This window comes from Antedon mediterranea, chromosome 6 (assembly GCF_964355755.1).
Source record: "Antedon mediterranea chromosome 6, ecAntMedi1.1, whole genome shotgun sequence".
In the NCBI taxonomy this organism is placed as follows: Eukaryota; Metazoa; Echinodermata; class Crinoidea; order Comatulida; family Antedonidae; genus Antedon; species Antedon mediterranea.
This window is the reverse complement of record NC_092675.1, coordinates 17731884-17759468: the sequence shown is the minus strand read 5'-3', so window position 1 is coordinate 17759468 and position 27585 is coordinate 17731884. Positions and strand designations below refer to the sequence as shown.

The 27585-nt window shown below is 32.2% G+C and overlaps 2 protein-coding genes across 2 annotated transcripts in view; one reads left to right on the top strand and one right to left on the bottom strand.

Moving 5' to 3' along the window:
- Nucleotides 1–25967, top strand: part of LOC140052668 (low-density lipoprotein receptor-related protein 5-like) — a 54807-nt gene extending 28840 nt beyond the window's left edge. Inside the window, exons 12-20 of the mRNA XM_072098339.1 lie at nt 4630–4758; nt 5308–5424; nt 6073–6204; nt 7583–7711; nt 10759–10890; nt 13243–13594; nt 20724–20891; nt 22001–22151; nt 23140–25967. Of these exons, the coding sequence (XP_071954440.1) occupies nt 4630–4758; nt 5308–5424; nt 6073–6204; nt 7583–7711; nt 10759–10890; nt 13243–13594; nt 20724–20891; nt 22001–22151; nt 23140–23601 (1772 nt within the window). The 3' untranslated portion in view covers nt 23602–25967. The remainder of the gene's footprint in view (nt 1–4629; nt 4759–5307; nt 5425–6072; nt 6205–7582; nt 7712–10758; nt 10891–13242; nt 13595–20723; nt 20892–22000; nt 22152–23139) is intronic.
- Nucleotides 1–27585, bottom strand: part of LOC140052670 (heterogeneous nuclear ribonucleoprotein A/B-like) — a 279728-nt gene that overhangs the window by 219046 nt on the left and 33097 nt on the right. The gene's annotated exons all lie outside the window — the stretch shown is intronic.

The window sequence follows — 27585 nt, the reverse complement described above, 5'->3', positions numbered from 1 at the left end:
TGATTCACAATTTTCATTTATTTTTCTTATTTGTACTCTACTTACTGTCCTTCTTGTTATTTACAATTCTGTCAATTATTGTAAGGTTATCTCAGTATTTGTTATTTTAAAATTAATCTAAAGGTAATGGTTAAAGCTTTTGGATTGGAAAATGAAAGTTTGACAAAAAGAAATTAAATTAATGCCAGAATAAAGGAAATTGTTTCGATCATCTATCAATCATTTATCAATCACATTTACTGATATACAGATTCCCAATAACAAAAAATAAATTTGTAAAATATGATAAAATACTAGAAAAATTACAATAAGATTGTAGTTTAAAGCCTTCCCAGGACCATTTCAGTAATTTAGTTACTTCATGTGTGTATAAGCATGCAACAGTAAAATATGTATATGAACAAATGTACAGTCAGTCTCTATTATGGTATAAATTTGAATAATATATTAATTACTTTTAAGATAATCAGTAACTATTTGATTATTATATAAACATAATTTGTTCTTATACCTCCTCCCTTCTAAAACAAACTTCTTGAAAATTAACGACTTCAAGTTTATTCAAGTTGTTTTTTGTAATCATATTTTTTTTAACTCCTGTATAAATTCATGACTAACAAATCTTAATTACTAGATCCTTTTAATATCTATTTATAGTAACATGACATCAGTTGACTAGTTTATAGATATACATTGTACCAATCAGTCAAACAATGTCACCTCAACAAACTTCCTATTTTTTTATATGTCGTCGTCCTTCATTCATTCATTCATTCACAACATCCTAATATCAATAATAACACATGTTCAAAGTCAATCAATCTTATCTGATAAATGAATTTGATTTGTGGTTTAATATTGCCAACATTTACATGCTAAAACATTTATACAAATTAAAGCTAAACTATAAACAAAATATATTTCTGACAAACACTGCTATTTGAATTTTAATGTAACAGCTGATTGTTAATTATTGTCCTTTCTTTATTAAATGATGCTTTTTTTTAAAATTAAATTCTTTTTAATAATTTAAACAGCCAAAAACGAAAAAACATTGTTTATTGAACAGGTCTTACAGACTACTTGTCTGCATACATCTCATAGACTCTCTTCTCCCAGGCGTACTTTGGGTTTTGTGCATGCCAGTCCAAGTTTCCCATTTTTTTTCGTAGTGAACTATAAGCTTCCATGTGATGTCATTTTCCTAATGCTTCCGTCCTCTAACTGCCTATAGGCGCAGCGCGAAAGTTCATATAATACAGGACAAAAAAAAATTGAAGCTATAAAAAGTCACAATTTCACAAGGTTAGTACTTAATCTATATAGTAATGAACATCAACCCACCTAGGTCAGGTGAACAATTACATTATTAATGTCAAGACATTCTTAACTTTTTATCTCTCTTTGGAAACCATGATGTACCACAAATCGTATTTCCTAGTTTTACTTTGATGTGCAAATGTTTAAATAAAATATTTTATATTTAATACTTATTAAATCATATCCACTTTCAACATATGAATATGCTTTCTCAATGCTTGAACCAAGGAGAAATTGTTTCTATCGTATGCAAAAGCTTAATTTCATTTTTTAAAGAATTCTACAAAGAATTTCTTTCTGTTCCAATTTTGTGTAAATTTGTTATGACGAAGCAAATGGATTTTTTTTTCTGAAAATTTATTGTTTTTTTCTTCTGATTCAATTCACCTTTCTCCCCCAAAACACTATTAAGTATGCCACTACTAAAGATTAGGAAGCTTATTTATCACTTTCTTTTGTGGACATCATCGTCATGTGAGATTTGCCATCTTAAAATGAAAAAACTCCTGTCTGACCTATCGTATGACAATCTGTTTGTGAAATCTTTGTTGGCCTTGTTTAAGCCAGTTCAACATTGCTTGAAGAGAGGGTAAACTTCAACCTGCTATCCAGCTTTCTTAATCCCCTACAATCCTATTTGATCCAACTCTAGGTAAGGTGTTCATCTTTCTGAACTCTTATCATAGAGAAACTGTGTGGATCACATGACCTTGTGCGGTCTCTTGTGACTATGTTTGTTCAGATTTGATAATATGCGCAAGTTACATTTCTGGTAGTTTAATAAACTGAAGACATTTTTTTTACGTTTTTATTTTATTTCAAAACTAAAACCCAAACCAACAGCAAAAAGAATTCGCCAATAACAGGAAGGTTAATAAACAAATACAACGGATACAAACATAGGCCTATATAATAAACATTATGGTAGCATAACTACATTATAATAAACTTTGTTCCTATGTTTACAATAACCAATATTAGTAGAGTATAACAGTTTTATACTGCTGTTAGTGGTAAAAAATTCAGAATACCAGAGCTTGCTGCATTTTTAATATTGTTTGTGTATGAAAAGGCTCAAACAAAGATTTACTTAGATTACTTAAATACTTTCAAATCAATTTTCTGATTTCAAATATTAAATATATGTTTAACATTTCTTTAATTGTTATTATTTTTTTATATTTTGATATCTAGTTTTTTACTTATTTATATACCGGTATATATATTTTCATCTCTTTTGTTGTTTTGTTGAACTTTAGATTTTGCAATCAATTTTCTTGTATTGTATTATATTCTGCTTTTAATACAATTCTGTAGCAGATTATGCTGTCATACAGTAGTATTGTTAATTCTGTCTATACAGCAAGTATACAGTATGTTGGACAACATGACCAATTGAAAAGCCCCTAGTTTGAAGATGTTTAATTTCCTCAATTGCCTTATTCATTTCAAGTACCATATCCACATCTAGGGTTGTCCAGCATGACACTTCTGTTTGCAGCCAGTTACGAATAATAAAAGGGAATTTTGGATATAATGAGTCATAAAAACTGTTGACATCTTAATTCGTGCTAGAAAAGGGGTCAAAATGTAATGTTATGTGACCATGAGCATTTCAAAATATGGCATAATAAAACGGTGTAAAATCCTTGATAATTTCAGATAAAATAAAATGTAATCTAATATTAAAATGTAAAATACTATTAAATGTATAACCATGTTGTGTATTTTATCAATGATACTATGTGGGATAAATGCCTGGAAAAAAATATATTGATTGTGATGTAAAAAGTTTAAAATATACTAAATATCTTTACTGATAGTATACCTGTTTCACATTACATCCCTTTTATTCCAAAATGACCTTATTATTGTTGATAATTTTCTTAAGAAAATTAACTAAATTATACCACCACCCATTACACTCAGATATTATTATTATTATACAAGACTCAACTCACCCATTACACTCAGATATTATTATTATTATACAAGACTCAACCCACCCATTAGACTCAGATATTATTATTATTATTATACAAGACTCAACCCACCCATTAGACTCAGATATTATTATTATTATACAAGACTCAACCCACCCATTAGACTCAGATATTATTATTATTATACAAAACTCAACCCACCCATTAGACTCAGATATTATTATTATTATTATACAAGACTCAACCCACCCATTACACTCATATATTATTATTATTATACAAGACTCAACCCACCCATTAGACTCAGATATTATTATTATTATTATACAAGACTCAACTCACCCATTACACTCAGATATTATTATTATTATACAAGACTCAACCCACCCATTACACTCAGATATTATTATTATTATACAAGACTCAACCCACCCATTAGACTCAGATATTATTATTATTATTATACAAGACTCAACTCACCCATTACACTCAGATATTATTATTATTATACAAGACTCAACCCACCCATTAGACTCAGATATTATTATTATTATACAAGACTCAACCCACCCATTACACTCAGATATTATTATTATTATACAAGACTCAACCCACCCATTACACTCAGATATTATTATTATTATACAAGACTCAACCCACCCATTAGACTCATATATTATTATTATTATACAAGACTCAGCCCACCCATTACACTCAGATATTATTATTATTATACAAGACTCAACCCACCCATTACACTCAGATATTATTATTATTATACAAGACTCAACCCACCCATTACACTCAGATATTATTATTATTATACAAGACTCAACCCACCCATTACACTCAGATATTATTATTATTATACAAGACTCAACCCACCCATTACACTCAGATATTATTATTATTATACAAGACTCAACCCACCCATTACACTCAGATATTATTATTATTATACAAGACTCAACCCACCCATTACACTCAGATATTATTATTATTATACAAGACTCAACCCACCCATTACACTCAGATATTATTATTATTATTATACAAGACTCAACCCACCCATTACACTCAGATATTATTATTATTATACAAGACTCAACTCACCCATTACACTCAGATATTATTATTATTATACAAGACTCAACCCACCCATTACACTCATATATTATTATTATTATTATACAAGACTCAACCCACCCATTAGACTCATATATTATTATAGATCAGGAAGGTAGACTAACACAGGAAACAATTTCTAACTGTTTTTCAACACTGTATATGGCATGCAATTTATTTAATCAAAACTTTAAACGATAGTAACTTGTATAATAAACGTGTTTTTGTTTTAAATTTGTAGATGTGGATCCATGTTTAGTATTCAATGGTGGATGTGAGCATAAATGTTTCCGTGCCACTCACAACCAAGCAGCTTGCTCATGTAACCAAGGCTACAAACTCAGCAGGGATACTATGTCCTGTGTTTTAGGTAATCCATTAGAATTTAAAAATTTGTTCGATCCGTGTGAGGGCTCTTGGTCTTGGTTAAAAGTTGCATGTTCATTTTATCTTGATTTTATTTAGTTTCCAGTGCCTTTTTTATAGCATTCCAAAATACAAATTTTACCATGAAGGAAAAAAAAAGTTCACGGACGTAGCCACTAGTACGGTTGGTAAGGTTTCAACTTGACTACTTTTTCACAGAGGCCTTTGACAACTCGGTGACTTGAACAGTGATTGTTCCCTATTCTTGCGAAAACCGGACCACTTTATTTCTCGTGGCTACATCACAGTAGCCATCAAGTGCTCCTGAACACTTTAAGGAGCAACATACCTTTGACAATGCCATGTGTAATGATCATTGGAATGGTGCTATACAACTTAAACAATTGATTGATTGAAAACTCTGTAAAAGTACTATTTTTCTCTGTTTTTCTAACATTACCCTCTGTACGCAAGTGGAAACATTATGAAAATTAATGGAAACAGATTGGGAAGTAATTATAAAACTTTCTGTTTGTGTTTCTTTTTTTTTTAGATGAATGCTTGACAGGTAACCATAATTGTGACCCAGTAGCCACATGCACTGATACTGAACAATCATATAGATGTACATGCCCACCAGGTTATAGTGGAAATGGAGAAAATTGTATTAGTAAGGCTTGTTTTGTACTTTTGTACTCTGTCTACACTATCAAACTTTATGTGACAAACAAAATTGTATGCTAGCTGTAGGCCTAGCCTGACGTCTAGTTGCTGCATTAATTGTCTTTCTGTTTTTTCCAGTATCCATTAATACAAGTGAGTGAGTGAGTGGCCGAGCGGTTAAGACAGTGGAACCGTAATTACGTAGCCATAACATCGGCAGGGGTTCGAGGCTCACTCACTCCATGGTTCTGGTGGTAGAACGAGTCTTCTCGGATAAGGACTATAAACCGTAGGTCCAGTGTACACATCTAGCTCGTGTGCACTTTAAAGAACCTAGTACATCTTTCGAGACGAGTAGGGGGTTACCCCGGTGTATTAGTACATCACAGCCACTGATCACCAACTGGGCCCTCTGGGAGACCAGTCTTTGACTGAAGAGGTTACCCAGTATAAATATATACTTCAATTCAATTCAACAAATTGGGGGAAACCCAGTATTTTTACTGGAAATTGAAAACTTTAAAAAGAATACCTAGTTTGCTAATACATAGCTAGGATAATCTTTGGTTTGCTAATAAATAATGTTTGGTCATTTATTGTAAGTAATGTATTCTTGTTGTTCCACTATTTATATCTTGTCTTTTGTCACTATCAGATTTAAATCCTTGTTCAAAGGCGAATGGAGGATGTGATCAGCGCTGTATATTTCGTATTGAATATAATGATTATGAATGTATGTGTAATGATGGATACACTTTATTGAATGATGGAAAGACCTGTGTGTCCGGTAGGTGGAATATAATAAAGCTCAAGTTCAATAATGCAAGTCTTGTTAATTAATGAACACACCTAATGTTCTAAAGTAAACTTTTATTTATTAATTTCCATCTTGAATCCATGTTGAAGGTTAGGTGGTAGGCTAGGCCATTAAAAAAGTAGTTGTAGTTAGTTAGACGACACTTGGGTGTGTTATAAGTACACTCTCCAAATAAAGACACAGAACTTGACATTTTGATCATTTTGATGAATGTCAAGCTCTGTATACACTATCAAATTTATGTGACAAAAATGTGATGTGCCCATATATGGACATGATGATCATATCACTACCATGTTTAAGCATATCACTACCATATTGGTTTAAGCATATCACTACCATATTGGTTTTATATAACAAATAAATTAATTCCTGTCATTTGATTTGTACCATTACACTCATAAACATTCATTATTTGTACCATTACACTCATAAACATTCATTATTTGTACCATTACACTCATAAACATTCATTATTTGTACCATTACACTCATAAACATTCATTATTTGTACCATTACACTCATAAACATTCATTATTTGTACCATTACACTCATAAACATTCATTATTTGTACCATTACACTCATAAACATTCATTATTTGTACCATTACACTCATAAACATTCATTATTTGTACCATTACACTCATAAACATTCATTATTTGTACCATTACACTCATAAACATTCATTATTTGTATAATATATCACACTTTTTTGTCACATAAAGTTTGATAGTGTATACAGAGCTTTACACCCTCATAATTGGGATTTGTTATTAAATACAATCTTGCTTTGTACAATGCAATATTTGTGTTTGAAATATAGTTTAAGAAATAACTGGGAAACTACCTTGGGTACAGGTAACCTAGGATTGCCTTGCTTGAATAATTAAAGTTTGATTCATTTATAAGTTTAATGAAGTGTGATATGGTGACTCATTAAACAAACAAGACCGCAACAAGTACAAGGCTGAATTTAAACTTTAACAAAAAGACAGAAATTGTATATGTTTGTTGTATAAATAGAGACACAAAAGGTGAATTTAATGGGGGTATTTATTGACCCGTCAATCTCAACTAATCCCCGTGGTTTATTCTTTTTTGGAACTCATTAAATTAGTGTTATTTGTTCTGCTGTCAAATTCTTTAGTGTCATTTGTACCTTTACATCTTTCCTCTATGTTTGTATAAAACGTTTGATTTGGCTTAAAGATACTGTACTTTCTATACATTCTTTACTTATGGATAATACATGTATACTGTAGAAGGCACTGATGGCTGTAGGAATACATTGTCTTAAAGTATTTATACTTGTAAACCTGATTACTTATGAATGTTTTGCTATAGATTCCAATCCATGTACGATTAATAATGGAGGCTGTGAACAGATTTGTTTGCATAACAATTTGAACCAAGTTTTCTGCAACTGTGATACTGGATTCAATCTGAGAGAAGACAGCCAAACTTGTTCAATGGGTAAGAAATTAAAAAGCTTTTGATTTGCGATGATCAACGATAACCCTATAATCATGTTAATTCATTGTGCTCATGCGGTAATATTCGGACGAGTTTTCTCGCTCCCCACCTCAACACAGTTTTGATGGTTTAAATAAATAGATAAAGTTTAAGTTCAATAACATTTATTTAATAATGGTAATAACATAATGGTAATAAATTAATATACAATGTGTTGTATTAAAACAAACATTACAAATGCTTTAATCCGTGTAATTTATTGTGCTCATCAATAATGTTCGGACATGTTTTCTTACCTGGAGATATAATACATTAGTTGCTATAATTCTTACTTTTGTATATCTTGACTGCAACATTCAATATTCATGTTTCTAGTTGCATCTGTGTATACCTCTCATGTTAATTAAAACATCACAATGCATTTTGTTGCCAGGCAATGTTATGAATCATATAAAGGGCATATTTGACAGAAGAGAAAGTATTTGGCTTCTGTACAAGTGTAGTATTCTACTCAAGTAGTTCAGGGAGGAGTTCCTTCTCTACAGCTGATTCATCAATAGTTCACAATACTGTGTATTATACTTGACCAATTATAATTTTTAATTTATCACAAAATTATCACCCAAATTACTACTCAATCTTTATATAAATTGAATTAATCATAGTCCCATAGTATCTAAACATTGAAAAGCATTTGTAGCTTACACTACTGCAATCAATTTTTTTTTAACCAGATATTGTAACAATTTATCTAAATTTGTTTGTTCATAGTTTGGTAGTCACAAAACATTGTAGCATCATTTCCAGTGCAATGGTGTTAGTAATATAGTTAAGCTTTAAAACATAATGTAGAAATCTATCCCCCCTCAATCAGTTTTTCAGATCACCTGTTATATTTCTCTCCCATCCCTCCATTATCAGTTTTCCCACTAAGCACATGACTTTAGATTCCCTAATGCCATGAGGTCATTCTAGCAGTGAATCACACAATTAAACACTAACTCATTCCAGTCTTCTCATCCCTAGGGATTTACACTGGTGTTCCTCTAAAACACCGCAACAATATATATATATATGTCTAAAATTTAAGTTTGAAAAAAAATAATTAATGAATGACTAAAACTGAAGGCAGGACTTATTACGAATTTTGTTAACCCATCAATGACACCAACTTTCTTATTAGCTCAGCTGACCTTATCTTCTGTCTTTGTCTAGACATTTTTCGTTTAATATTCCAAAGTATTCCGTACAACAATTTAACAACGAACCAATTATTTAATTAATAATTAAGTCAAATAATTATAGATACAATTGAAATACTCATCTTATGTGCCCAAATATGGTTAATATACCCATTTTTGTGTCACATAAAGTTTGATAGTGTAAACAGAGCTTTACATAAACCATGAATATTTTAACTGGTAACTTACCGTATCATTTCTACTGTATGGAATATAGATATAATTATACAATTTTCCAAATAATGATTTTATAATATATCGTCATTAGTTTACTCATACTTTTAGATAGAATAAGTTCAAATTTATAATGTTAATCTATTTAGGAAGTTCATGTCATTTATACTTAACAGTTTACTTAACTCGTTTATCAGGTAGCTACTACCTATCCACCCAGCACTACCCCCTGCTAACTCGAGGGGAAGCATTATTTTGGGGTTATTTCTGAATCATACCAACTTGGGTGTACCTGAATCATTGTACACCACCCTACTTGTGACTGACAACTCATCCAAAATCATGGTTTATTGAGGCTAACACCTTGACTGTATCCAAAAGACATGATATTCTCACTTTATTCTCCATGGTTATGGCTGACACCTCAACCTTATCCAAGGTCCACCCTCTTCTGTGTCCCTTGTTAAGGCTGACACCTCAACCCCATCCAAGCCACACCTTTCATTACCCCAGGTTAAGGCTGACACCTCAACCCCATCCAAGCCACACCTTTCATTACACCAGGTTAAGGCTGACACCTCAACCCCATCCAAGGCCCACCTTCCATTACCCCAGGTTAAGGCTGACACCTCAACCCCATCCAAGCCACACCTTTCATTACCCCAGGTTAAGGCTGACACCTCAACCCCATCCAAGCCACACATTTCATTACCCTAGGTTAAGGCTGACACCTCAATCCCATCCAAGCCACACCTCTCATTACCCCAGGTTAAGGCTGACACCTCAACCCCATCCAAGAAACACCCCTCTTCTTTGTCCCTGGTTAAGGCTGACACCTCAACCTCATCCAAGCCACACCCCTCTTCTTTGTCCCTGGTTAAGGCTGACACCTCAACCCCATCCAAGCCACACCCCTCTTCTTTGTCCCTGGTTAAGGCTGACACCTCAACCCCATCCAAGCCACACCCCTCTTCTTTGTCCCTGGTTAAGGCTGACACCTCAACCCCATCCAAGAAACACCCCTCTTCTTTGTCCCTGGTTAAGGCTGACACCTCAACCCATCTTTTTTTAAATTGTGCATTTAATTACAAAAATTACTGATAATTTAACTGTTTTCATATTTGGTTATAATAATAGATGTAAATTCTATATTGTATTCATTTTTGACACATTGGTCAACTTGTCGAACTGTCAAAAGACATGATATTCTCACTAATTAGTACGTACAGATTTTAAAAGTAATGTGTTAATTAGCCTACTGGTTCATCATACTACAAAAAACTCTCTACGATTTACCAATAATCTAAATGTTAGTCAAGCATTGGCTATTTGAAAGCAAATTCCCATCCAATAAACAGTTTGATTTTCTTTGCTGAATACATATTAAAGATAAATTTGGTTAGTGTTCAACAAGCAATCTGATTGGTTCAATAAGTTTGTCTTCACAATAATGTAAGATGTGCTCAACCAATGAGAAACTAGTGACTCACAAGTTGGAATATTCTTCCAGGCTTCTGTGAATAGAAGCAAAGTTTCATTCTTAAACTGTAAGACAACCTATGGACTGAATAAAACTGACAATATATTGCCTTGGATTTGTTTAAATGTTTATCCTTTTGTTTTAATTATCAGATGAATGCCAATTAGGACCAGAATATAATAATTGCGATCAGGAATTTGGAGTTTGTGTCAATACTGAGGAATCTTTTGAGTGCCACTGTTTAAATGGCTATGAGGGAAATGGAGTAGCTGGAAATTGTACAGGTACATGAAGTCTTTTATTTCAAATATTATTTTAAGTTGAATATACCATATAACCACCAGTCATCTCATCAGACTGATAATATGCAGACCATACATATTATGGTCTTGTACTTCTAGAGCCCTCCCAATATCACATGTAAAATACCCTTTTTGACTATTTAATATTTTCAATACAATTTAGCAGTTTTTCAAGAGAGGCAGTATATTGTTATGTTTACATTTTAAAATTATATTACCTTTTGAAAAAACATTGTCATACGATACAATAAATACGATTTTGGGCTGTTTTCAATCATGTTTGTATGTTATTTATACAGCAAACAGATTTGACTATTATTATTGTGTTAATACCACCTGCTATCTGTTTTTGTTGTGTCATGTACCCCCTCATCAGGATAAGACCAATTGAGCTATAATTATTATATTATTGTTTGAAGGCTTAGATAGTAATAAATTAGTGATTTATTCTTACAATAATGCAACTGAAAAAGATTGTAGAAGCATGTCACTACATTATTTACTGACAAAGATGAACACTAATTACTTACTGGTTTTAACAGCCAAATTTACCAAAATGAATTGCTTAATAAAAGTAGTGTAAGGAAATATAAACATTTAGGTATATCAATCAAGATTCAGTTTCGATTTCGATTTCTAAATTTGGATAACATGTTTGAAGATTTAAAGTTGGATTTGGAAGGACATATCACTTTGTATGTATTTTGAATGATGATTTTTGCTAATAAATTCAAATCAAATCAAAAACTGTTTTCTTCTGGTAAGGTCTAGGTAACTAGGTCTAACTCTGCTTAAAAAGAATTAATGCCCAATCCTATGTCAAATTATGCAAATCCTAAGAATCATATCTATGTGCACCATATACATATTGACCCCTGACCTCGGTTATTGACTAAATATTGTCGGGAGTGACCCAGATTCTAGCAAAAACTGACTGGCCTTCTAATTTTTCAACCCGTACAGATTAATATAGATTATAAATTAGCTGTTCTCACTTCCTATACCTTCAATCAGGTACAAGCTTTTATAACCTTCGATATCAAAACGACCCAAATTTTCATAATTTTTGATATAATATTAAATAATTATGAACATATTTTTATTTTTAATTTTACAGTTAAAAATATGGTTTCTAAGAAACAGTTTTGAAAATTTTAAAATAAATAATATTATAGTAATCTATTTAAATTTGAATACGTTCGAAAATAGAATTGAAATGATATAGTTACTATTGCAGATTGTAAGTACATTTGAATTTGACATTTGATGGAGGACAAGAATTAAGCATTCCATTACTTTTTTTCAAAAAGTTTTGATTCATCCTCTGCAATCATGCATAACCAAAAACGAAATGGAAATACAAGGATGTGGTTTAGTTTAAAAAATGAAGATAATAAGTTAGGAACTTTCCAACTTTCAATATGATTTACTGTATTCTAAAGATATTTTGTCTGTCATTAGGTTATACACACTTGATAATTGATAATCATTGTGATTGTCAAGTATCATCTTTTGATTTTTCTGTATATCTTCCTGCCATTTTTTAATCAACAGCATGTTTTAGGCAATTTTGAGCATTTCATAAATCTTGTAACAGTAATTATTTATAAAGTTATTCAAGGCCGGACTATGTTTAAATAATATTAACAATGGAAAATAAACTTGATAAGCTTATTGAATAATTATGAATTCAATTGAATAAAGATTTTTTTTTAATGAAAGTTATACTGGGATATGTGTAAGGTGCCAACAAATTGTACCATGACCTTTACCTCACTGAAAGGACATTGATGTGTGTTTGTAATGACCACTAACTATTTCCTGTTACCTGATTTTCCTGTCTCAGATCTTAATCAAACCAATTTCAATTTAATATCAGTAATTAACTGTCATACAAAATACTCTCCAAATTATTTACTAAATGAGTCATCACCATGGTGATGTCAATCATGCACGATCCTTTGTAGACTGGAGTTCTACTGTGTAAATCCTATGATTCCTCAAAAAATGTTTTTATCTGGTTTTATATTAACGATCTGTATAATATAATTCTTTACCTTAAACCATTCATAAATATGTACGTGTGCGACGTTTCGACTTGTTTCCAACAAGTCTTCACATGGCAATGACTAGATGTTGGTGGTTGCTAGGAGTACTGTATAGCTTTGCTAGTTGTAGAAAAGCACGCCTATTCGTAACCTATGGTGCACATTCATTCTCACTTCATCCAATTATGTAGATTATCAAATCGTATTATGTTTTTAAACTCTAGTTTCCTCTATGTTCATTGATAAACAGCTCTTATTGAAAATGTTATTGTTTATGTATTTACAGCTAAAGGTGCGCTTATTTGGGATTACGACTATAATTCAATAACGACTACAACATCCTCAACACCACATTTATCAAAAGCAACAAAAATGCAGGAGAATAGTCGAAAACCGTCACGTGCGATGACATTCAATACAAATCCAACGTTTGTATCGACGACGCCATCAAGGAATCCTTCTAAGGGACACATAGGTGTTGGACCTACACACCATCCTTGGGGTAATCTACCCTCTGGAAAACCAATCGACTTTAAACCTAATGAACGATTTGTGAATTGTCCAGTTAATTTTGAATATTACTGTTTACATGGTGGCGATTGTTTTTACTCAAAGGATTCCAATCGTGCAAAGTGTTTGTAAGTATTTTGTTGTTTTGTTTAATAATTTTAATTACCTTGAATTACATTGAACTGTAGGACTATGCTTGTTGGATGATGATCATTCATTTTAATTACCTTGAATTACATTGAACTGTAGGACTATGCTCGTTGGATGATGATCATTCATTTTAATTACCTTGAATTACATTGAACTGTAGGACTATGCTCGTTGGATGATGATCATTCATTTTAATTACCTTGAATTACATTGAACTGTAGGACTATGCTCGTTGGATGATGATCATTCATTTTAATTACCTTGAATTACATTGAACTGTAGGACTATGCTCGTTGGATGATGATCATTCATTTTAATTACCTTGAATTACATTGAACTGTAGGACTATGCTCATTGGATGATGATCATTCATTTTAATTACCTTGAATTACATTGAACTGTAGGACTATGCTCATTGGATGATGATCATTCATTTTAATTACCTTGAATTACATTGAACTGTAGGACTATGCTCGTTGGATGATGATCATTCATTTTAATTACCTTGAATTACATTGAACTGTAGGACTATGCTCGTTGGATGATGATCATTCATTTTAATTACCTTGAATTACATTGAACTGTAGGACTATGCTCGTTGGATGATGATCATTCATTTTAATTACCTTGAATTACATTGAACTGTAGGACTATGCTCGTTGGATGATGATCATTCATTTTAATTACCTTGAATTACATTGAACTGTAGGACTATGCTCGTTGGATGATGATCATTCATTTTAATTACCTTGAATTACATTGAACTGTAGGACTATGCTCGTTGGATGATGATCATTCATTTGTATAAGGGCGAAATTTTAAACTTTATACAAGTATAAAATAATTACAAATGAAATAATATTAGTCTGTTTTTCAATAATGCTTTTCTTGACTAATAAATAAAGGGCCCATCTGAAGGACAACACAATATACATATTCATATTGAAATTACTCACTGCAGTAATATTTACTGTATTAAAGTATGATGTTAGTTTCAATGTTAGGTTCAATTTTATGAGACAGTCACTGCATTAAGCAGTGAGCATGATATACTAAAAAAGCTTAATAATTGCATAAACAAATTAAAAGAGTAAACAAATTGCAGTTACTACAGTAATTGCAGTAGAGCAGCTTTTACATAGTTCCTAAAGCATTTATCAAATGCTGTTGTACCACTGGCTATCCCCATTTACACTCAAACTACGATAGCCTACAGCTTTAATACCATCCTCATAAACTGTTTTGCCTTTACTGGAGGTAAACACCAGAATTTGTTTGTATGCTTTTAACTCTGGGCTTACACCGATGGTACGGTGATAATAAGTGGAAAATATGTAAAACAGTGAGCAGGATTTAGGATATAAAGTCGTGTAGATGAGGTTATGCAGACATACTGAATTAGTTTCTAATAAATGTTTAAAAGCTCGACATCAGGATCCTATTTGAATCCTGCATTTCAGTGAAGTTTGCTTTAGTTCTTTTAGTTTTTATTAATTCCATTTTACTCAATGATCCTATTAATCCAGAAACAAACAAAGGTTAGGGAGAGGTGGTATAATTATATTGTATGGCCAGTTACCAGGACAGCAATTCCATAATTTTTCCAATGATTATAATGCAGCCTTCTTTACTGGGTGACCAATGGTGAACATGGAAACAACAGCAGGACGCTGCTTAGACATATTCACTCTACAGTACTGTAACATTTCTAGTAAAATTTATTATTACTAGAGGGTTCACTCGTGCACCCTCTAGTGGGTGTACCCAAATGGTTCTCAGAAACATGACCAACGACTCTGGAAAATGAGGCCCGGGTGACATCTATGCATATGACTGATGAATAATTCGTAGCCTACTTATATATCGGTCGTAGTAGACACCATTTATAATTATAAACAGAGCAAGCAACTGAAATATAAAAATTAAAGGTGTATCACACCTCATCCTGGTACCAGGCCTCCTATAGTAACAAAATCGCACCCAAATTTGATTAAGTGATTAATAGATAGTATAAATAATTAGTTACTGATTAAAATCAAAGACATAAAGTAAAAGCCTGTCATTTCAGCGCCTCATATGTCCTGCCACTCCCTATTTCATATAGAATTAATATCAATGAGTTGATTGTGCCATGTATCCATATTTTCTGGACTTATTGAAAAAAAAAAATATTGAATGTCGCCACCAACGGCCATTTTGCGGGAAGTTACGTGACCCGGAAGCCAGTTGAACAGCGCGAATGTGTGAAAATAATCCTGTGATATCCACAAATGTCGGTAGATGTCGTAAAAAAACAAAAATGGAACAAAAGCGTAATACTGAAAACTAATGTTATCAAATCTACGTTTCACAGTACATCTGAGATAGATGAAGTAGGTATCAAAAGCGGAGATTTTTCTCCAAGTTTTTCCATTGTGCTCACCTATGTCAGAATTAAGCATAATTTATATAGATACTTGGCAAAAAATATAACTTTATTACTTGATTAATATTAACCTCATTGGTGAATAGCAGCATCCCGATCACTCTACTCAAACATCTCTCCTCCCCCTGCCCCCTTGCTTGGTCAGGTTTGTTCAAGTGGGTGAGAACGTAACATAAACCATGGGAAAGAAAACACGATGGACATAGAACATGGAGGATGTGTTGATTAAGACGTGTCTACCTTGTCTTTGTGGTTGCCCCCTACAATTTCCTTCATCTACTAATAATCTTTCATTGCTTAACAGGCGCTAGGTCTGTCAAGGTCTGTTTCCTTACTTTTAATTAGTGCTTATTTTTTACATTCATGATGACACCTATGTGCATTTATCAGCTGTTTTACTAGTTAATTCACAGTACAACAACCTGTTTTATGAATGAGATGGTTTGTAATGGGATAGTTTTTAGCATGCTTCGACCAACCAGGGAGTTGCGTTTTTACAACTCCATGCTTTGATCATCAAGGAACCATCAAGTGTTCTGAAAACCATATATTTTGGACCACATAAAAAGTGGTAATTGTTTGTAAAAGTTGGATATTTAATCATATTAATCCAATATTATTAAAGCATGTGTGTGCACGTTGCATACAACAAGTAACCACACGTCACATTTCTGCAGTGACAGTTCTTAATTGGATATAGTAAAACAAAACCTTAAATACGCAAGTCTCACTTAGGAGAGTCTGTTAGCACCGTTTAAAAGTTGTGTGCCTATTTTTCTGGGCATTGAAACACACACAATTTGTGTGTACTAGCATTTGAACTGGTAATACAAAATTTTGATTATGTTGCAAGATGGCTTTTGTAGATCCTTGATGAAATTATTAGAAAAATTGATTTTTATAAACAAAATTGGCAAACATCCTCCTCAACTGCCTCCTTTCTCTTAACAATTTTTATATTCAACGAAAGGGATAATGTAGCAAGAAGGTTATGCTTCTATCCTAAAATGGCACAATTATACTTAAGTCAGTTCTGGCATTGAACAGACGTAACTAATTTTAAGAAACTTCTTTGTTTACAATGTTTTTTTGGCGGTTGAACTATATAAATGTTTTATGTTCTCAGTGTCACTGGCTGGTTTACGTCACCCATAATTTCTTTAATTGTTGCAGATTTCAATAATGCTTTTTGCTTGTCAATGTGTTTGTCAATAAGATTGTTAAAAGGAAGTTTCACGTATAGAACATTGAACAAGTCAGTCAAACAATTTATATTCTGATTTCATGTAAAATAGAGAATAATTGTTTTTTATACAAAAGTTGTCAATTTTCTGAACCTTAATTTGTAGTATTCTGGATGGAAGAAGAGTATGATTTGTCATTTCATTTGTTGAATATGCTGCACTCAATATTCTTCTATGTTTTAATAATTCTGGGGTTCTATCAAAATTGTATTCATACAATAAATAATTTGTTAAAAATGCCACCTGTATACCCAGTCATGTAGCCACAAGAAAAAAAGTGGTGGGGTTGTCGCAAGAAAAGGGAATGATCTCTGTTCAAACCTAGGTTACCATAGGCCTCTGTGGTCATCTTACCAACCACACTGGTGGCTTACGGTCCTGATACCAGTAATGTATTAGATAAATGAACAATTTTGTTTTAGGTCTGTTTCATATTCTGAAAATGTACAGTAGGCTATGGGTTGTGTAATGTTCATCAGAAGAAACATGTACAATGATGCTCCCAGGTCAGTTTGTTATTGTAGTGAGGCAGTGAGGCACGTGTAGTAGGCATAGTCATCATAGTCAATTGACTATGGCCTAGTGATCCATATATTATCCAGATTTAAATAGAGATCTTCTGAAGTAAATATTTTGAACTAATGCTTTATAAATTGTGAAATAGAGAATTGTTAAAATAATTAAAATATTTGTGGGATTCACGGTAAGAAATCTGGTGCCAAAGTAGCAGTCTGTAACCAAGCAAGCGAGTCTCTATTATTTGCATTTCATTGTTATCAACAAGATCATAATAGCTTTGAAGGTAAACCGCTCTTGCAAGTGTCATCTCAAAACAATTGATGACTTTACAATAGGTTATTGACAACAAACATTTAAGCAAGTGTCATGAGTACTTTGTCATTTATTAAGTTCTTTTCTGCGAAGTAACAACCTCTCTGTTGATTTTTCAAATAATTATGTATTAAAATTAAGCAATTTTGTGGATTGGTGTCAGTGAAACATTTACTAAGTTATTGATCAAATCAACACATTTCTTATGTTACTCCATGTGTGATCAAACTTTTCGAGTGATTTGGAATTAAACAGTTTAGCGGAAGAGTATATCACACATACAAAGTTTGTTAAATCAGCACTGTGAAATAATTATTTAGGCGGAGATGGTTCCATTGCCAACTCCAAGGTAAGTTTTAAACACTACAGTGTGAACAGTTAAATAAAAACAAAATGGTTAATTGTATGGTGAAACTGATTATTACTTGTATACTTTTCTTGTATTTTGGAAAATGCTGATTGATTACATGTTGCAATGTATTGTAAAGAATCTCTTTTATTCATATAATTTACCTCAAGTGAGTGGGAATATACAGATATTGCCTGCTTAGAGGTGAAATATAAAATTTGACATCCCCGAGGGAATGATATTATGTTCGAGGGAATATATATATCCCGAAGCGGCAGCTGAGGGATATATATAATTTCCTGAGAACATAATATCATCCCGAGAGGATGTTAAATCTTATATTTTACCGATATAAAAGGCGATATCTGTTATATTACATAGCCAAGAACAAATCTGCTGGGTCGGGTGAAGCTAGGCTAGGCTAGGCCTCCTATTTGTATCGTATGTAAACAAGCTGCCTAGTATATAAACACCTTACCTTGCAAAGAACAATATACAGATAATTACTAATTAATGATTCCCTGGCAATAAAATATTCACTAGCCTAGGTCGTTTAAATAATAACAGAAGAAATTCCATCAATAAGCCTACATTAATAATAATAATATTATCAGGTAGGCCGAATAAATAAGCCGAATTACCGGATGTTCAGTGCGTCGCGCGCGTACCGGTTACTACTGTGAGTATTAACCAATCACAAACGGTGTTTCATCACATCTAGGGAGGACTAATAATAAATGAAGGCGCTATGTATGCATAGTTTAAATAGTTTAGTTGAGTATTTTCTTCAAGCAAGTTCCGTGGCGCAGCGCATGAAGCGTTTGGAGTGACAATTTCATCGGGATTTCAAGACCCACTAGATGACTTTTGTTTATTTATCGGCAAACGTGAGTGTTGCCACACGAAAATTACACAGTCAATATCATCGTACTCGATAATTTATATGATTAATGACAGGGACACGATAATTACGCGAAAATTACTCAATATCATCGTTCTCGAGGATATATACGATTTATGATCCGATCGCAGCGGTATTCATGTGATGCAGTTTCAACCAATCACGTTCGCGTATTTACATAGGCTATGTAATATATAAATATATATACTGATGAAGGGCTAGTGTTGCCTGAAAGCTCTGCTAACTTTTCTTGGCTGTTTTACTTTAATCGTTTTGATTTAGCTTTTCGCTTTTTTTTTGTATCTCCATTGAGATCCAGCCACTGATACCCACAGCATTGTCATTTTTTCAGTAATTTGCCTTTGGATTTATATAAATATAATATATATATATATAAATAAATTATCGTATATGGCATATCATACCTTCTCAAATAAAATGTATCTTCTTAAAAAACCAAATGTAGACTTGTGGCAATATCTTTCAACATTTCAACATTCAGTGAAAATATATGAAAACAAGTATTTTACTGTATTTGTACCGCATATAATCAAGGAAACCAGGTTCTGTTTGATCTTTGTATGTAGTCTGATCTTATCACCTTTTGGCATAATATGTTATTCTACTGATTATTTTTAGTATGCTTTACCTTTTTTAAAGTGCATTATTTGAATTATTTAATAGCTTAATATTATAAGATAAGACAGAATTACAGTAGAGCATATCTTTGCCCACCTTTTTTTTCATAGTGATATACTGTACCTCAAAGACAAAATTGTTCTTTAAACTCAATGTTGAACTGAGAAGTGTCCTTTATTTTAATAATTATAAAAGATGTATTGTCCCCCTGAAAAAATAATTCTTGACAACATTGTTGTTGAATATGTCATTTCAATGTAACATAATAGGAATCCACTTTGACCACAAATTGGATCGTAAAAAAATGTATTTACCGGATAATTTAAAGCAAAAAATTGTCAAATTGGCTGCGCCAGTGGGTTTTTGGTTGAATTTAACCATTTATTTTGTCAATTTATAAGTGAAAATATTACTATTTTTTTTCTATGGAAGTGATTAACTTTATTAAAACTACAAAATGACATAATATTCAAAGTCTGATTTAATTAATCTTCATTTTTCATGTTTTTCTTTAATGTACACATAGAAAAAGTCTATTTCCTATTTTGTAAACAAGAGGTTCTGTATTAGGTCATTGGCCCATTCCTTTTGGGCTATATGCAAATGCCAATGAATAAATAAGTATCTTTTACACAGGAGTAAACAAATAGAGTTGAAAACAGATCCCCTTAACAGAAGTAATCAACAATATTTAATTATTATATTTTACTAATTGCAGGTGTTCATCAGGGTACATGGGATCTAGGTGTGAGTTATTAGACCCTACCTGGGAAACACCTAGTGCAGATACAAGTAACAGTTGGAATCTACTCATCATCATTGCAAGTGTTGTTGGTTTGTTTATTCTGATGTTAGTCATCCTCCTAATGTTCCTGTACTGTTATAGGTAAGTGAAAAAGTATATAAATTACTAAATTAAAATGGTTATCCTACTTTTTTTCGGGCTTTGGGCTTTCTTCCTGTGGAATTCTTGGGATATTAATATCTGTCAGCTAATTTTAATTTTTCCTTGTTAATCACATTAAGAGATTTTTAGCATAATGCGCCTTATTTAACATTGTACTTGTATTCTTATTTTGGCCTTATTAAACCTTGTCTTTGTCCGCAACCAAAACAATGGGAATACTAAGAATGTTATCAATACACATTAAATATACACATTTTTCCAGGTAAACCTGTAAGAATTACAAAATAAATAAAATTACTGAAAAGTAAAACAAACTGAGTCCTTAAAATTTAGTTTTCATGTTGTTACTTTCACTTTAATTTATTTTTGATATCCTGGCATTTCAGATAAGTATAGCTTGAGAGAAACTTTGATGAATGGATAAAAATAAAAATTAGATAAAATGATTCTAGATTCAGGCAGTATCCTATCACCTTTTGACCTGTCTAGGAGACTATTATTTAAGTCTTACCGATACTGCCAAAATGTCTTAATTAGTCATAGGCCTACACAAAGTTTTAATAATAATAATGGTTGTCTTTTATACTGCCTAAAGTTCTGTCTACACTATCAAACTAGTCCATTTGTCACATAAAGTTTGATATTGTAGACAGAGCTTAATAATGTGTTTTATACAGTAGTATCAGAGTGCAGTGGTCTAGTTCACATACAACCAATCTCATCTCAACTAAAGCTCTGTCTACCCTATTAAAGTTTATGTGACAAATATATGGACTGGTTTGATAGTGTAGATGGAGCTTAAGGGTCTGTTTGTGTCAAGCTGCCACCAAACAGTACTCATTTGTCTGTCCACAACATAACTCTCAACTATCTCTTGTTTACAAGAAAATAAACACATTTTCTTGTTTACAAGAAAATAAACACATTTTTTTGATGATATGCTGTACTACACTGTCCATTTTCGGAATAAGAATTAGCTATATTCACAAAGATAAGATAATATAATAAGATTTATAAAGTGCACATATCCACAAAGTGCTCAAAAAATAATGTTGGTAAAAATAATTTTAATTATTTTTTATTGATAGATTACGAAAACAAAAGAAGATTCCTCATGCAGAAGATGTACCATTACAGATACGACAAGGGTCTTTACCAATGCAACCAAACCCGTGTAATCCTAATACATACGCAGCTGGTATAGAAGCAGAACCAGCTGATGTTGAGGCAAGGAAAGCAGTATGTTTACTTAACCTTTTGTCTCTTTTCCCTAATCTTTTTTCCCATTTATATACAGTATTTACTAGTGTATGGTGGTTAATACTGTATACTTGCTTAACAATAATCTAAGGGTATAATGTTTGATTAAAAATCAGCACCATCATCTATGATTTTTCTCAGAACAACACCACTGTCTAAATAAATCTTCATATTTTACATTCATTTATTGATTTCAAACACTTTCATTTCAAATATAAAAAAGCACAGATTTTACAAAGAAATTGAGAAAAAGTGGAAAAGCAATACTATCTAATTACACATGTACAACCTTTAAACTTGAATTTGATTTCCTATTTAAATTATTACTTTAATTAATTAATAAACATAAACAGGAAGTTAATTGCTTAACAATAAACATTTACATTTTAAAATATTCTATTTATCTGTATTTTAATCCTAAAAGTATTATACCCCTTTTACACTGCCAGTAAATATGCGGAGTTGATACGGAATTGTATAACCCGAGTCGTACCTGGAATGCAAAAATGCGGAAATGTAGGCCGGTGTAACGACGTAGAGACCAGTTTACCCTGGTCAGGTAAACTCTATGGCCAGTCGTTGATGGGATACTGAGATAACCAAATTAATGGACAAAGGTCAAAACAGGAATTTCCGGTCATTTTTTGTTAAACTTTTCCATTACAGTGAATATAAAATTGTTTAATTACACCTACTGGTTGTCAAGACAACATATGGTAAATAATGTTAAGATTAAAAATGGCTAAATCTGGTTTACTTTTAGTATGTTGTTCCAGACAACCTTGAGCACCTATCCTGAAAAATTCAGCTTTAGCATATTTATTTCTACCTTTTTTTGTCTAATACTCCTGGACTAAAAGGAAAGGAAGGAAGGTTACATTGTAACAGAGTACATTATATAAATTGTTTCCTCTCAATTTTGAGTAAAAGCTTCAATGTAATTTGTGTTATTTGCTTGTGTTTATAGAGAACTCTTGGTGATTATCGAAGATTGGGAACTTTTGGTAGACGTTACAATGACGACAACTACGCCCACATAGAGGAAGACTCCAATCATTACATGATCCCGCGGCCAACGAGCAACGCATCCTACAGCAGCATATCCACACTCAGTGCTGGTAGCTCCAAAGTGAACCAGTATGCTGAAACTGTTACGCCTCCGCCTGTGAACCAATACTTGGAAACCGACGGACTCTACGCGGCTTCTAGTTTTATGAATGGTAAACGCAGGGAGTACGTACCTATGACCTCCACTTCAAATGCTTCGCCGCTAAGAACGCAAACACTCGGTAGGAAGAATCATGCATCGTACATGAGTATGGATGACCGCCCTCTTTCACAACATGAATACTGGGTTACGATTAATCGCAACGGGAAATTGGATCATGTTTATTATAATTCGAAAGAAAAGAAAGATGGCCAACAGTAATATAGATTTAAACAATTTTGACGATGTTAAAGACTTTGAAGAAAGCAGATGAATTGGTAAGTTGGATGGATAAGTTGGATGAGCTTTAAAGTATTGGACTCTTTCAAGAGCAGGCATAAGTCTGTAATTTCTATAAATAAAATTGATTGGCCACACAAGTCATGAGCAAGCACTCTTTAATTTGTAAATAACAAAGTAGTCTGAGTTTTATTATACAGTGTATTCAACAATAATATGTAAACCATCTTTAAAAACAGTATTTTGGTGAAACATCTTGGTTAATGTTACTACTGTATATGTTGTCTTTCAAAATATACCAAATTTGTAACTACAGTTAATGAATACTTGTGGACTATGCAAAGGTATTTAACATATTCCATTGTCTTCCTAAGTACTGGTACAGTATGTCTTCCAATCTTTTTATTCAAATAAACTCCTATTTATATCCTGATTAAATGTATCTCAACTTAATTACATAATTAATTATCAAACTTACATAGTGTTTCAATCCAATGGTTATAATTGGATACAATGGAAGGTATAATACCATTTAAAAAAAAAAATGTAAATAAGAAAAATACTTAAGATGTTATTACTGGCATTAATGGCACTAACATCAAACATCTTCCACATCTTCTTCATGGTGGCTGAGGTAGGCGAGGCCTTGCCCCCTTTAAAACCTTGTACTCCACTAGTGTTGAACCCTGTATTGTAATTGTGTTTGAAAATGTATATCGACTTGTAAATAGAAGCTGACTGTGTATGCTTTCAATTATTGTATTATAAATTAGATGAAGGTAAACAAGAATGTCAACTAGTCATCCTTCATGGTTAGAAATCATGGCAAACTTTATTTTATTAATGTGTAAATTGTTACTTGTAGAAAGATTAAATGACAAATATTTCTTTTAAAAGGAGAATTCTTTTGAATATGAAAGACAACTGAAATTTTAGTAATACAAATTTATGCTATATCATGATACAAGTTTTGTGTGAGTGTGTTTTATTTTTAATATTAGTATTTTTTGATAATCATTACAATAACATATTTTGTGGTAAAAATTCATCTCAATTCCGTAGAAAATCCTAATAAACTCTGAGATGTCTTCAAATATAATGTGTATAAAGTGTTCTTCACTCACAATCAAGTTTTTCAAAGATTGTGACTAGGCCTATAGGTGATCAAATCAGTTTTAATCGGTCAAATGTTTTGCCCTACAATGATGTAATTGCACTCTATACTGTATTGACAACAGTTTGTTAAACAAATTGCTAGTAATAATAGATAGCTCTGGGTTTAAAGATGTATTGTCCCCCTGAAAAAATAATTCTTAACATTTTTTTTTTAATATGCCATTTTAATGTATTATAATAGTTATCCACTTTGACCAAAAATTGGATCGAAAAAAATGTATTTACCTGAAAAAACTGTAATTTAAAGCAAAAAATGGTCAAATTGGCTGCCAGCCAATGAGTTTTTGGTTGAATTTAACAATTTATTTTGTCATTTTATAAGTGAACATTTTTTTTTTCTACGGAAGTGATTAACTTGATTAAAACTAACATATTCAAAGTTTGATTTAACTAATCTTCATTTTTCATGTTTTTGGGGACAATACATCTTTACCATTTCCATCACTTTTATACATGGATAATAATTCAACTAATTACTTTTTAAAGTGGATTGAGTATGAATGAATTCTAACCACTGAGTTTGTGTTGCAAAAACAAACAACTGAACATATTTTATTAATTTGATATGCAAGTTTATTGTTGTATACCGCATAATAAAGTCTTTCTGTAATATTATATAAATAGTAAATAATTATAATAAATTTAGTAAATATGTATTAAATTGTTAGAATCCAATTTTCTGGATCTTGTATAGATATTTTTAACATTGCAATGTTGATTTTGGACAATTATTTGTTAAAAAATTGACTTTATGCAAAAATGCTACAACTATGCTACAACTGTTTTATTTCATGTTTCTTTACATTTTATTAAATTATATTTTAAGATTTTTTAGTGTACTGTGTGTTTCCAGCAGCTTTAGTGCTTTTATTTAAAACAATGTATCATGATTTCTAGGTGGCGCCAGTTATGTAATAAGCTTCAATTATAATGATTTTTGAGAATTCAATATCATATTACTCAGCCAAATGTCATACTGATATGATCATAATCATAAAATAAATATTTACTCCATATTCTTGGTATGTTATTGTATTTTATATTTATGGTTGTGATAATTACACATATAGGATGGATGCGTTCATCCTTAATAATTTACTCTGATAAGTCTGTTACTTACCCACCAAAGGTAGCAATAATTTCGGTGCGTGATATTTATTAAGCAAACTTGTTGTAAAAAGTAATTAAATAAATTTAGTTACACTGTACACCAATGTTTGTCTTTACGCGCGCCAATTTTTGTCCTTTCGGAAATTTTGTCCTTATGCCAATTTTTGTCTATTCGGCAATTTAACTACATACAGCAATTTGCTCTTTCACCAATTTGTTCATACGGCAATGTCGTACAACAATTATTTGTTGTGTTTTGTAAAGTCCCTATATTTAATACTAGCAATTATACCCGCCCCAGGGCAGGTTTCAAAATTAGTTTAAAGCCTTCTCAACACCCGACGCCAGTATCTGTCTATACTCACCAATCTCCACCCTTCTTCAATAACACCCCATACTCTTTTTTAAAAACCAATTCTTCCCAGTGATGGACAAATTCAATTCAACGTAAGCTTCAAATTGAGAGGAGTATACATAGCTATGATGGGTCTAATAATGGTTGAAGTACGTTGTAAATTGTGTAAATGAATAGGTGTCATATTGGCTGATAATTAAAATATCTAATTTAGATACTGCGGGCCCCCAGCCTTCTTTCTCCTCTCACCACCCCAGCCACAATCAACAAACCTTAACTCCTCCCCATGACAGTTCAAATATAGTAACTTTTCCTAGTACAATTCCAAGCATATAGGCTACTTCATTACGACAATATTTTCGCTCTTCCACCTCCCCCTACAAACACACCCCAGATACACTGGGTGATTTGTTGAAGTTATGTTATTATCACTCCCAACCCATAATCCCTCAGTGGCAGTTTTCAAATGTAGTTTAAAACAAACCAAATACAGTTTCGGTCATGGTGATAGGCCCACCCCAAACTCCCAGCCGCTTCCCAGGAATAATTAAATACTTTTTTCCTTGGAGGCATCGTGATGTAGTTGAACACAGTAACGGTAAACAACGTGTGTATGTTCACACAGGAATGGATATCTGTAATGAGAAAATCCAAGAGACCGATACATAGCTGGATATGGTTAAAGTACTTTGCTAAATGTGTAATTGAATAGGTGTCATATTGGTTAATGAATAAAATATGTATATCTATATACGCCTTGCTGAGGATAATTAAAATACTGTCAAACTTTTGTAGTATAATTTTACAATTCGATAGCCTACAACCCCGAGCCCTAGCAAAAAATGACATCACAAACCACCACTCCACCCCCACCCCTCCCACAAAAACCCCAGGAGTCGGGGGAATTTTTTCAAATGTAGTTTAAAACCTTCCGGGTACAATTGCCATCATTTTGATACCCCATACGTATGGTTACGTGCAGAAACGGAAATTTGTATAACGAACAAACATCGAAAGTGGGGGTTTTGACCACATTTTGGTCCCTAACATGGATTCTAGGTGGCGGATGATGTTGAAATATAGCTTAGAACATTCCCGGTACAATTGCGGTCATTTTGATACCCCATATGTAAGATTTTGTGCAGTAACAAAAATTTGTATAACGAACAAACAGACAAACAAACAAACAGACAAACTCTCTCACTTATAATATAGATAGATTATTTATAATTTTCTGTTTGCCGCCCTCTATATGTTACATTTTTTAGGCCTTTTTCTTTCTTTAATTATTCTATATATCAATCAATCAATCAATTTATTTGGAA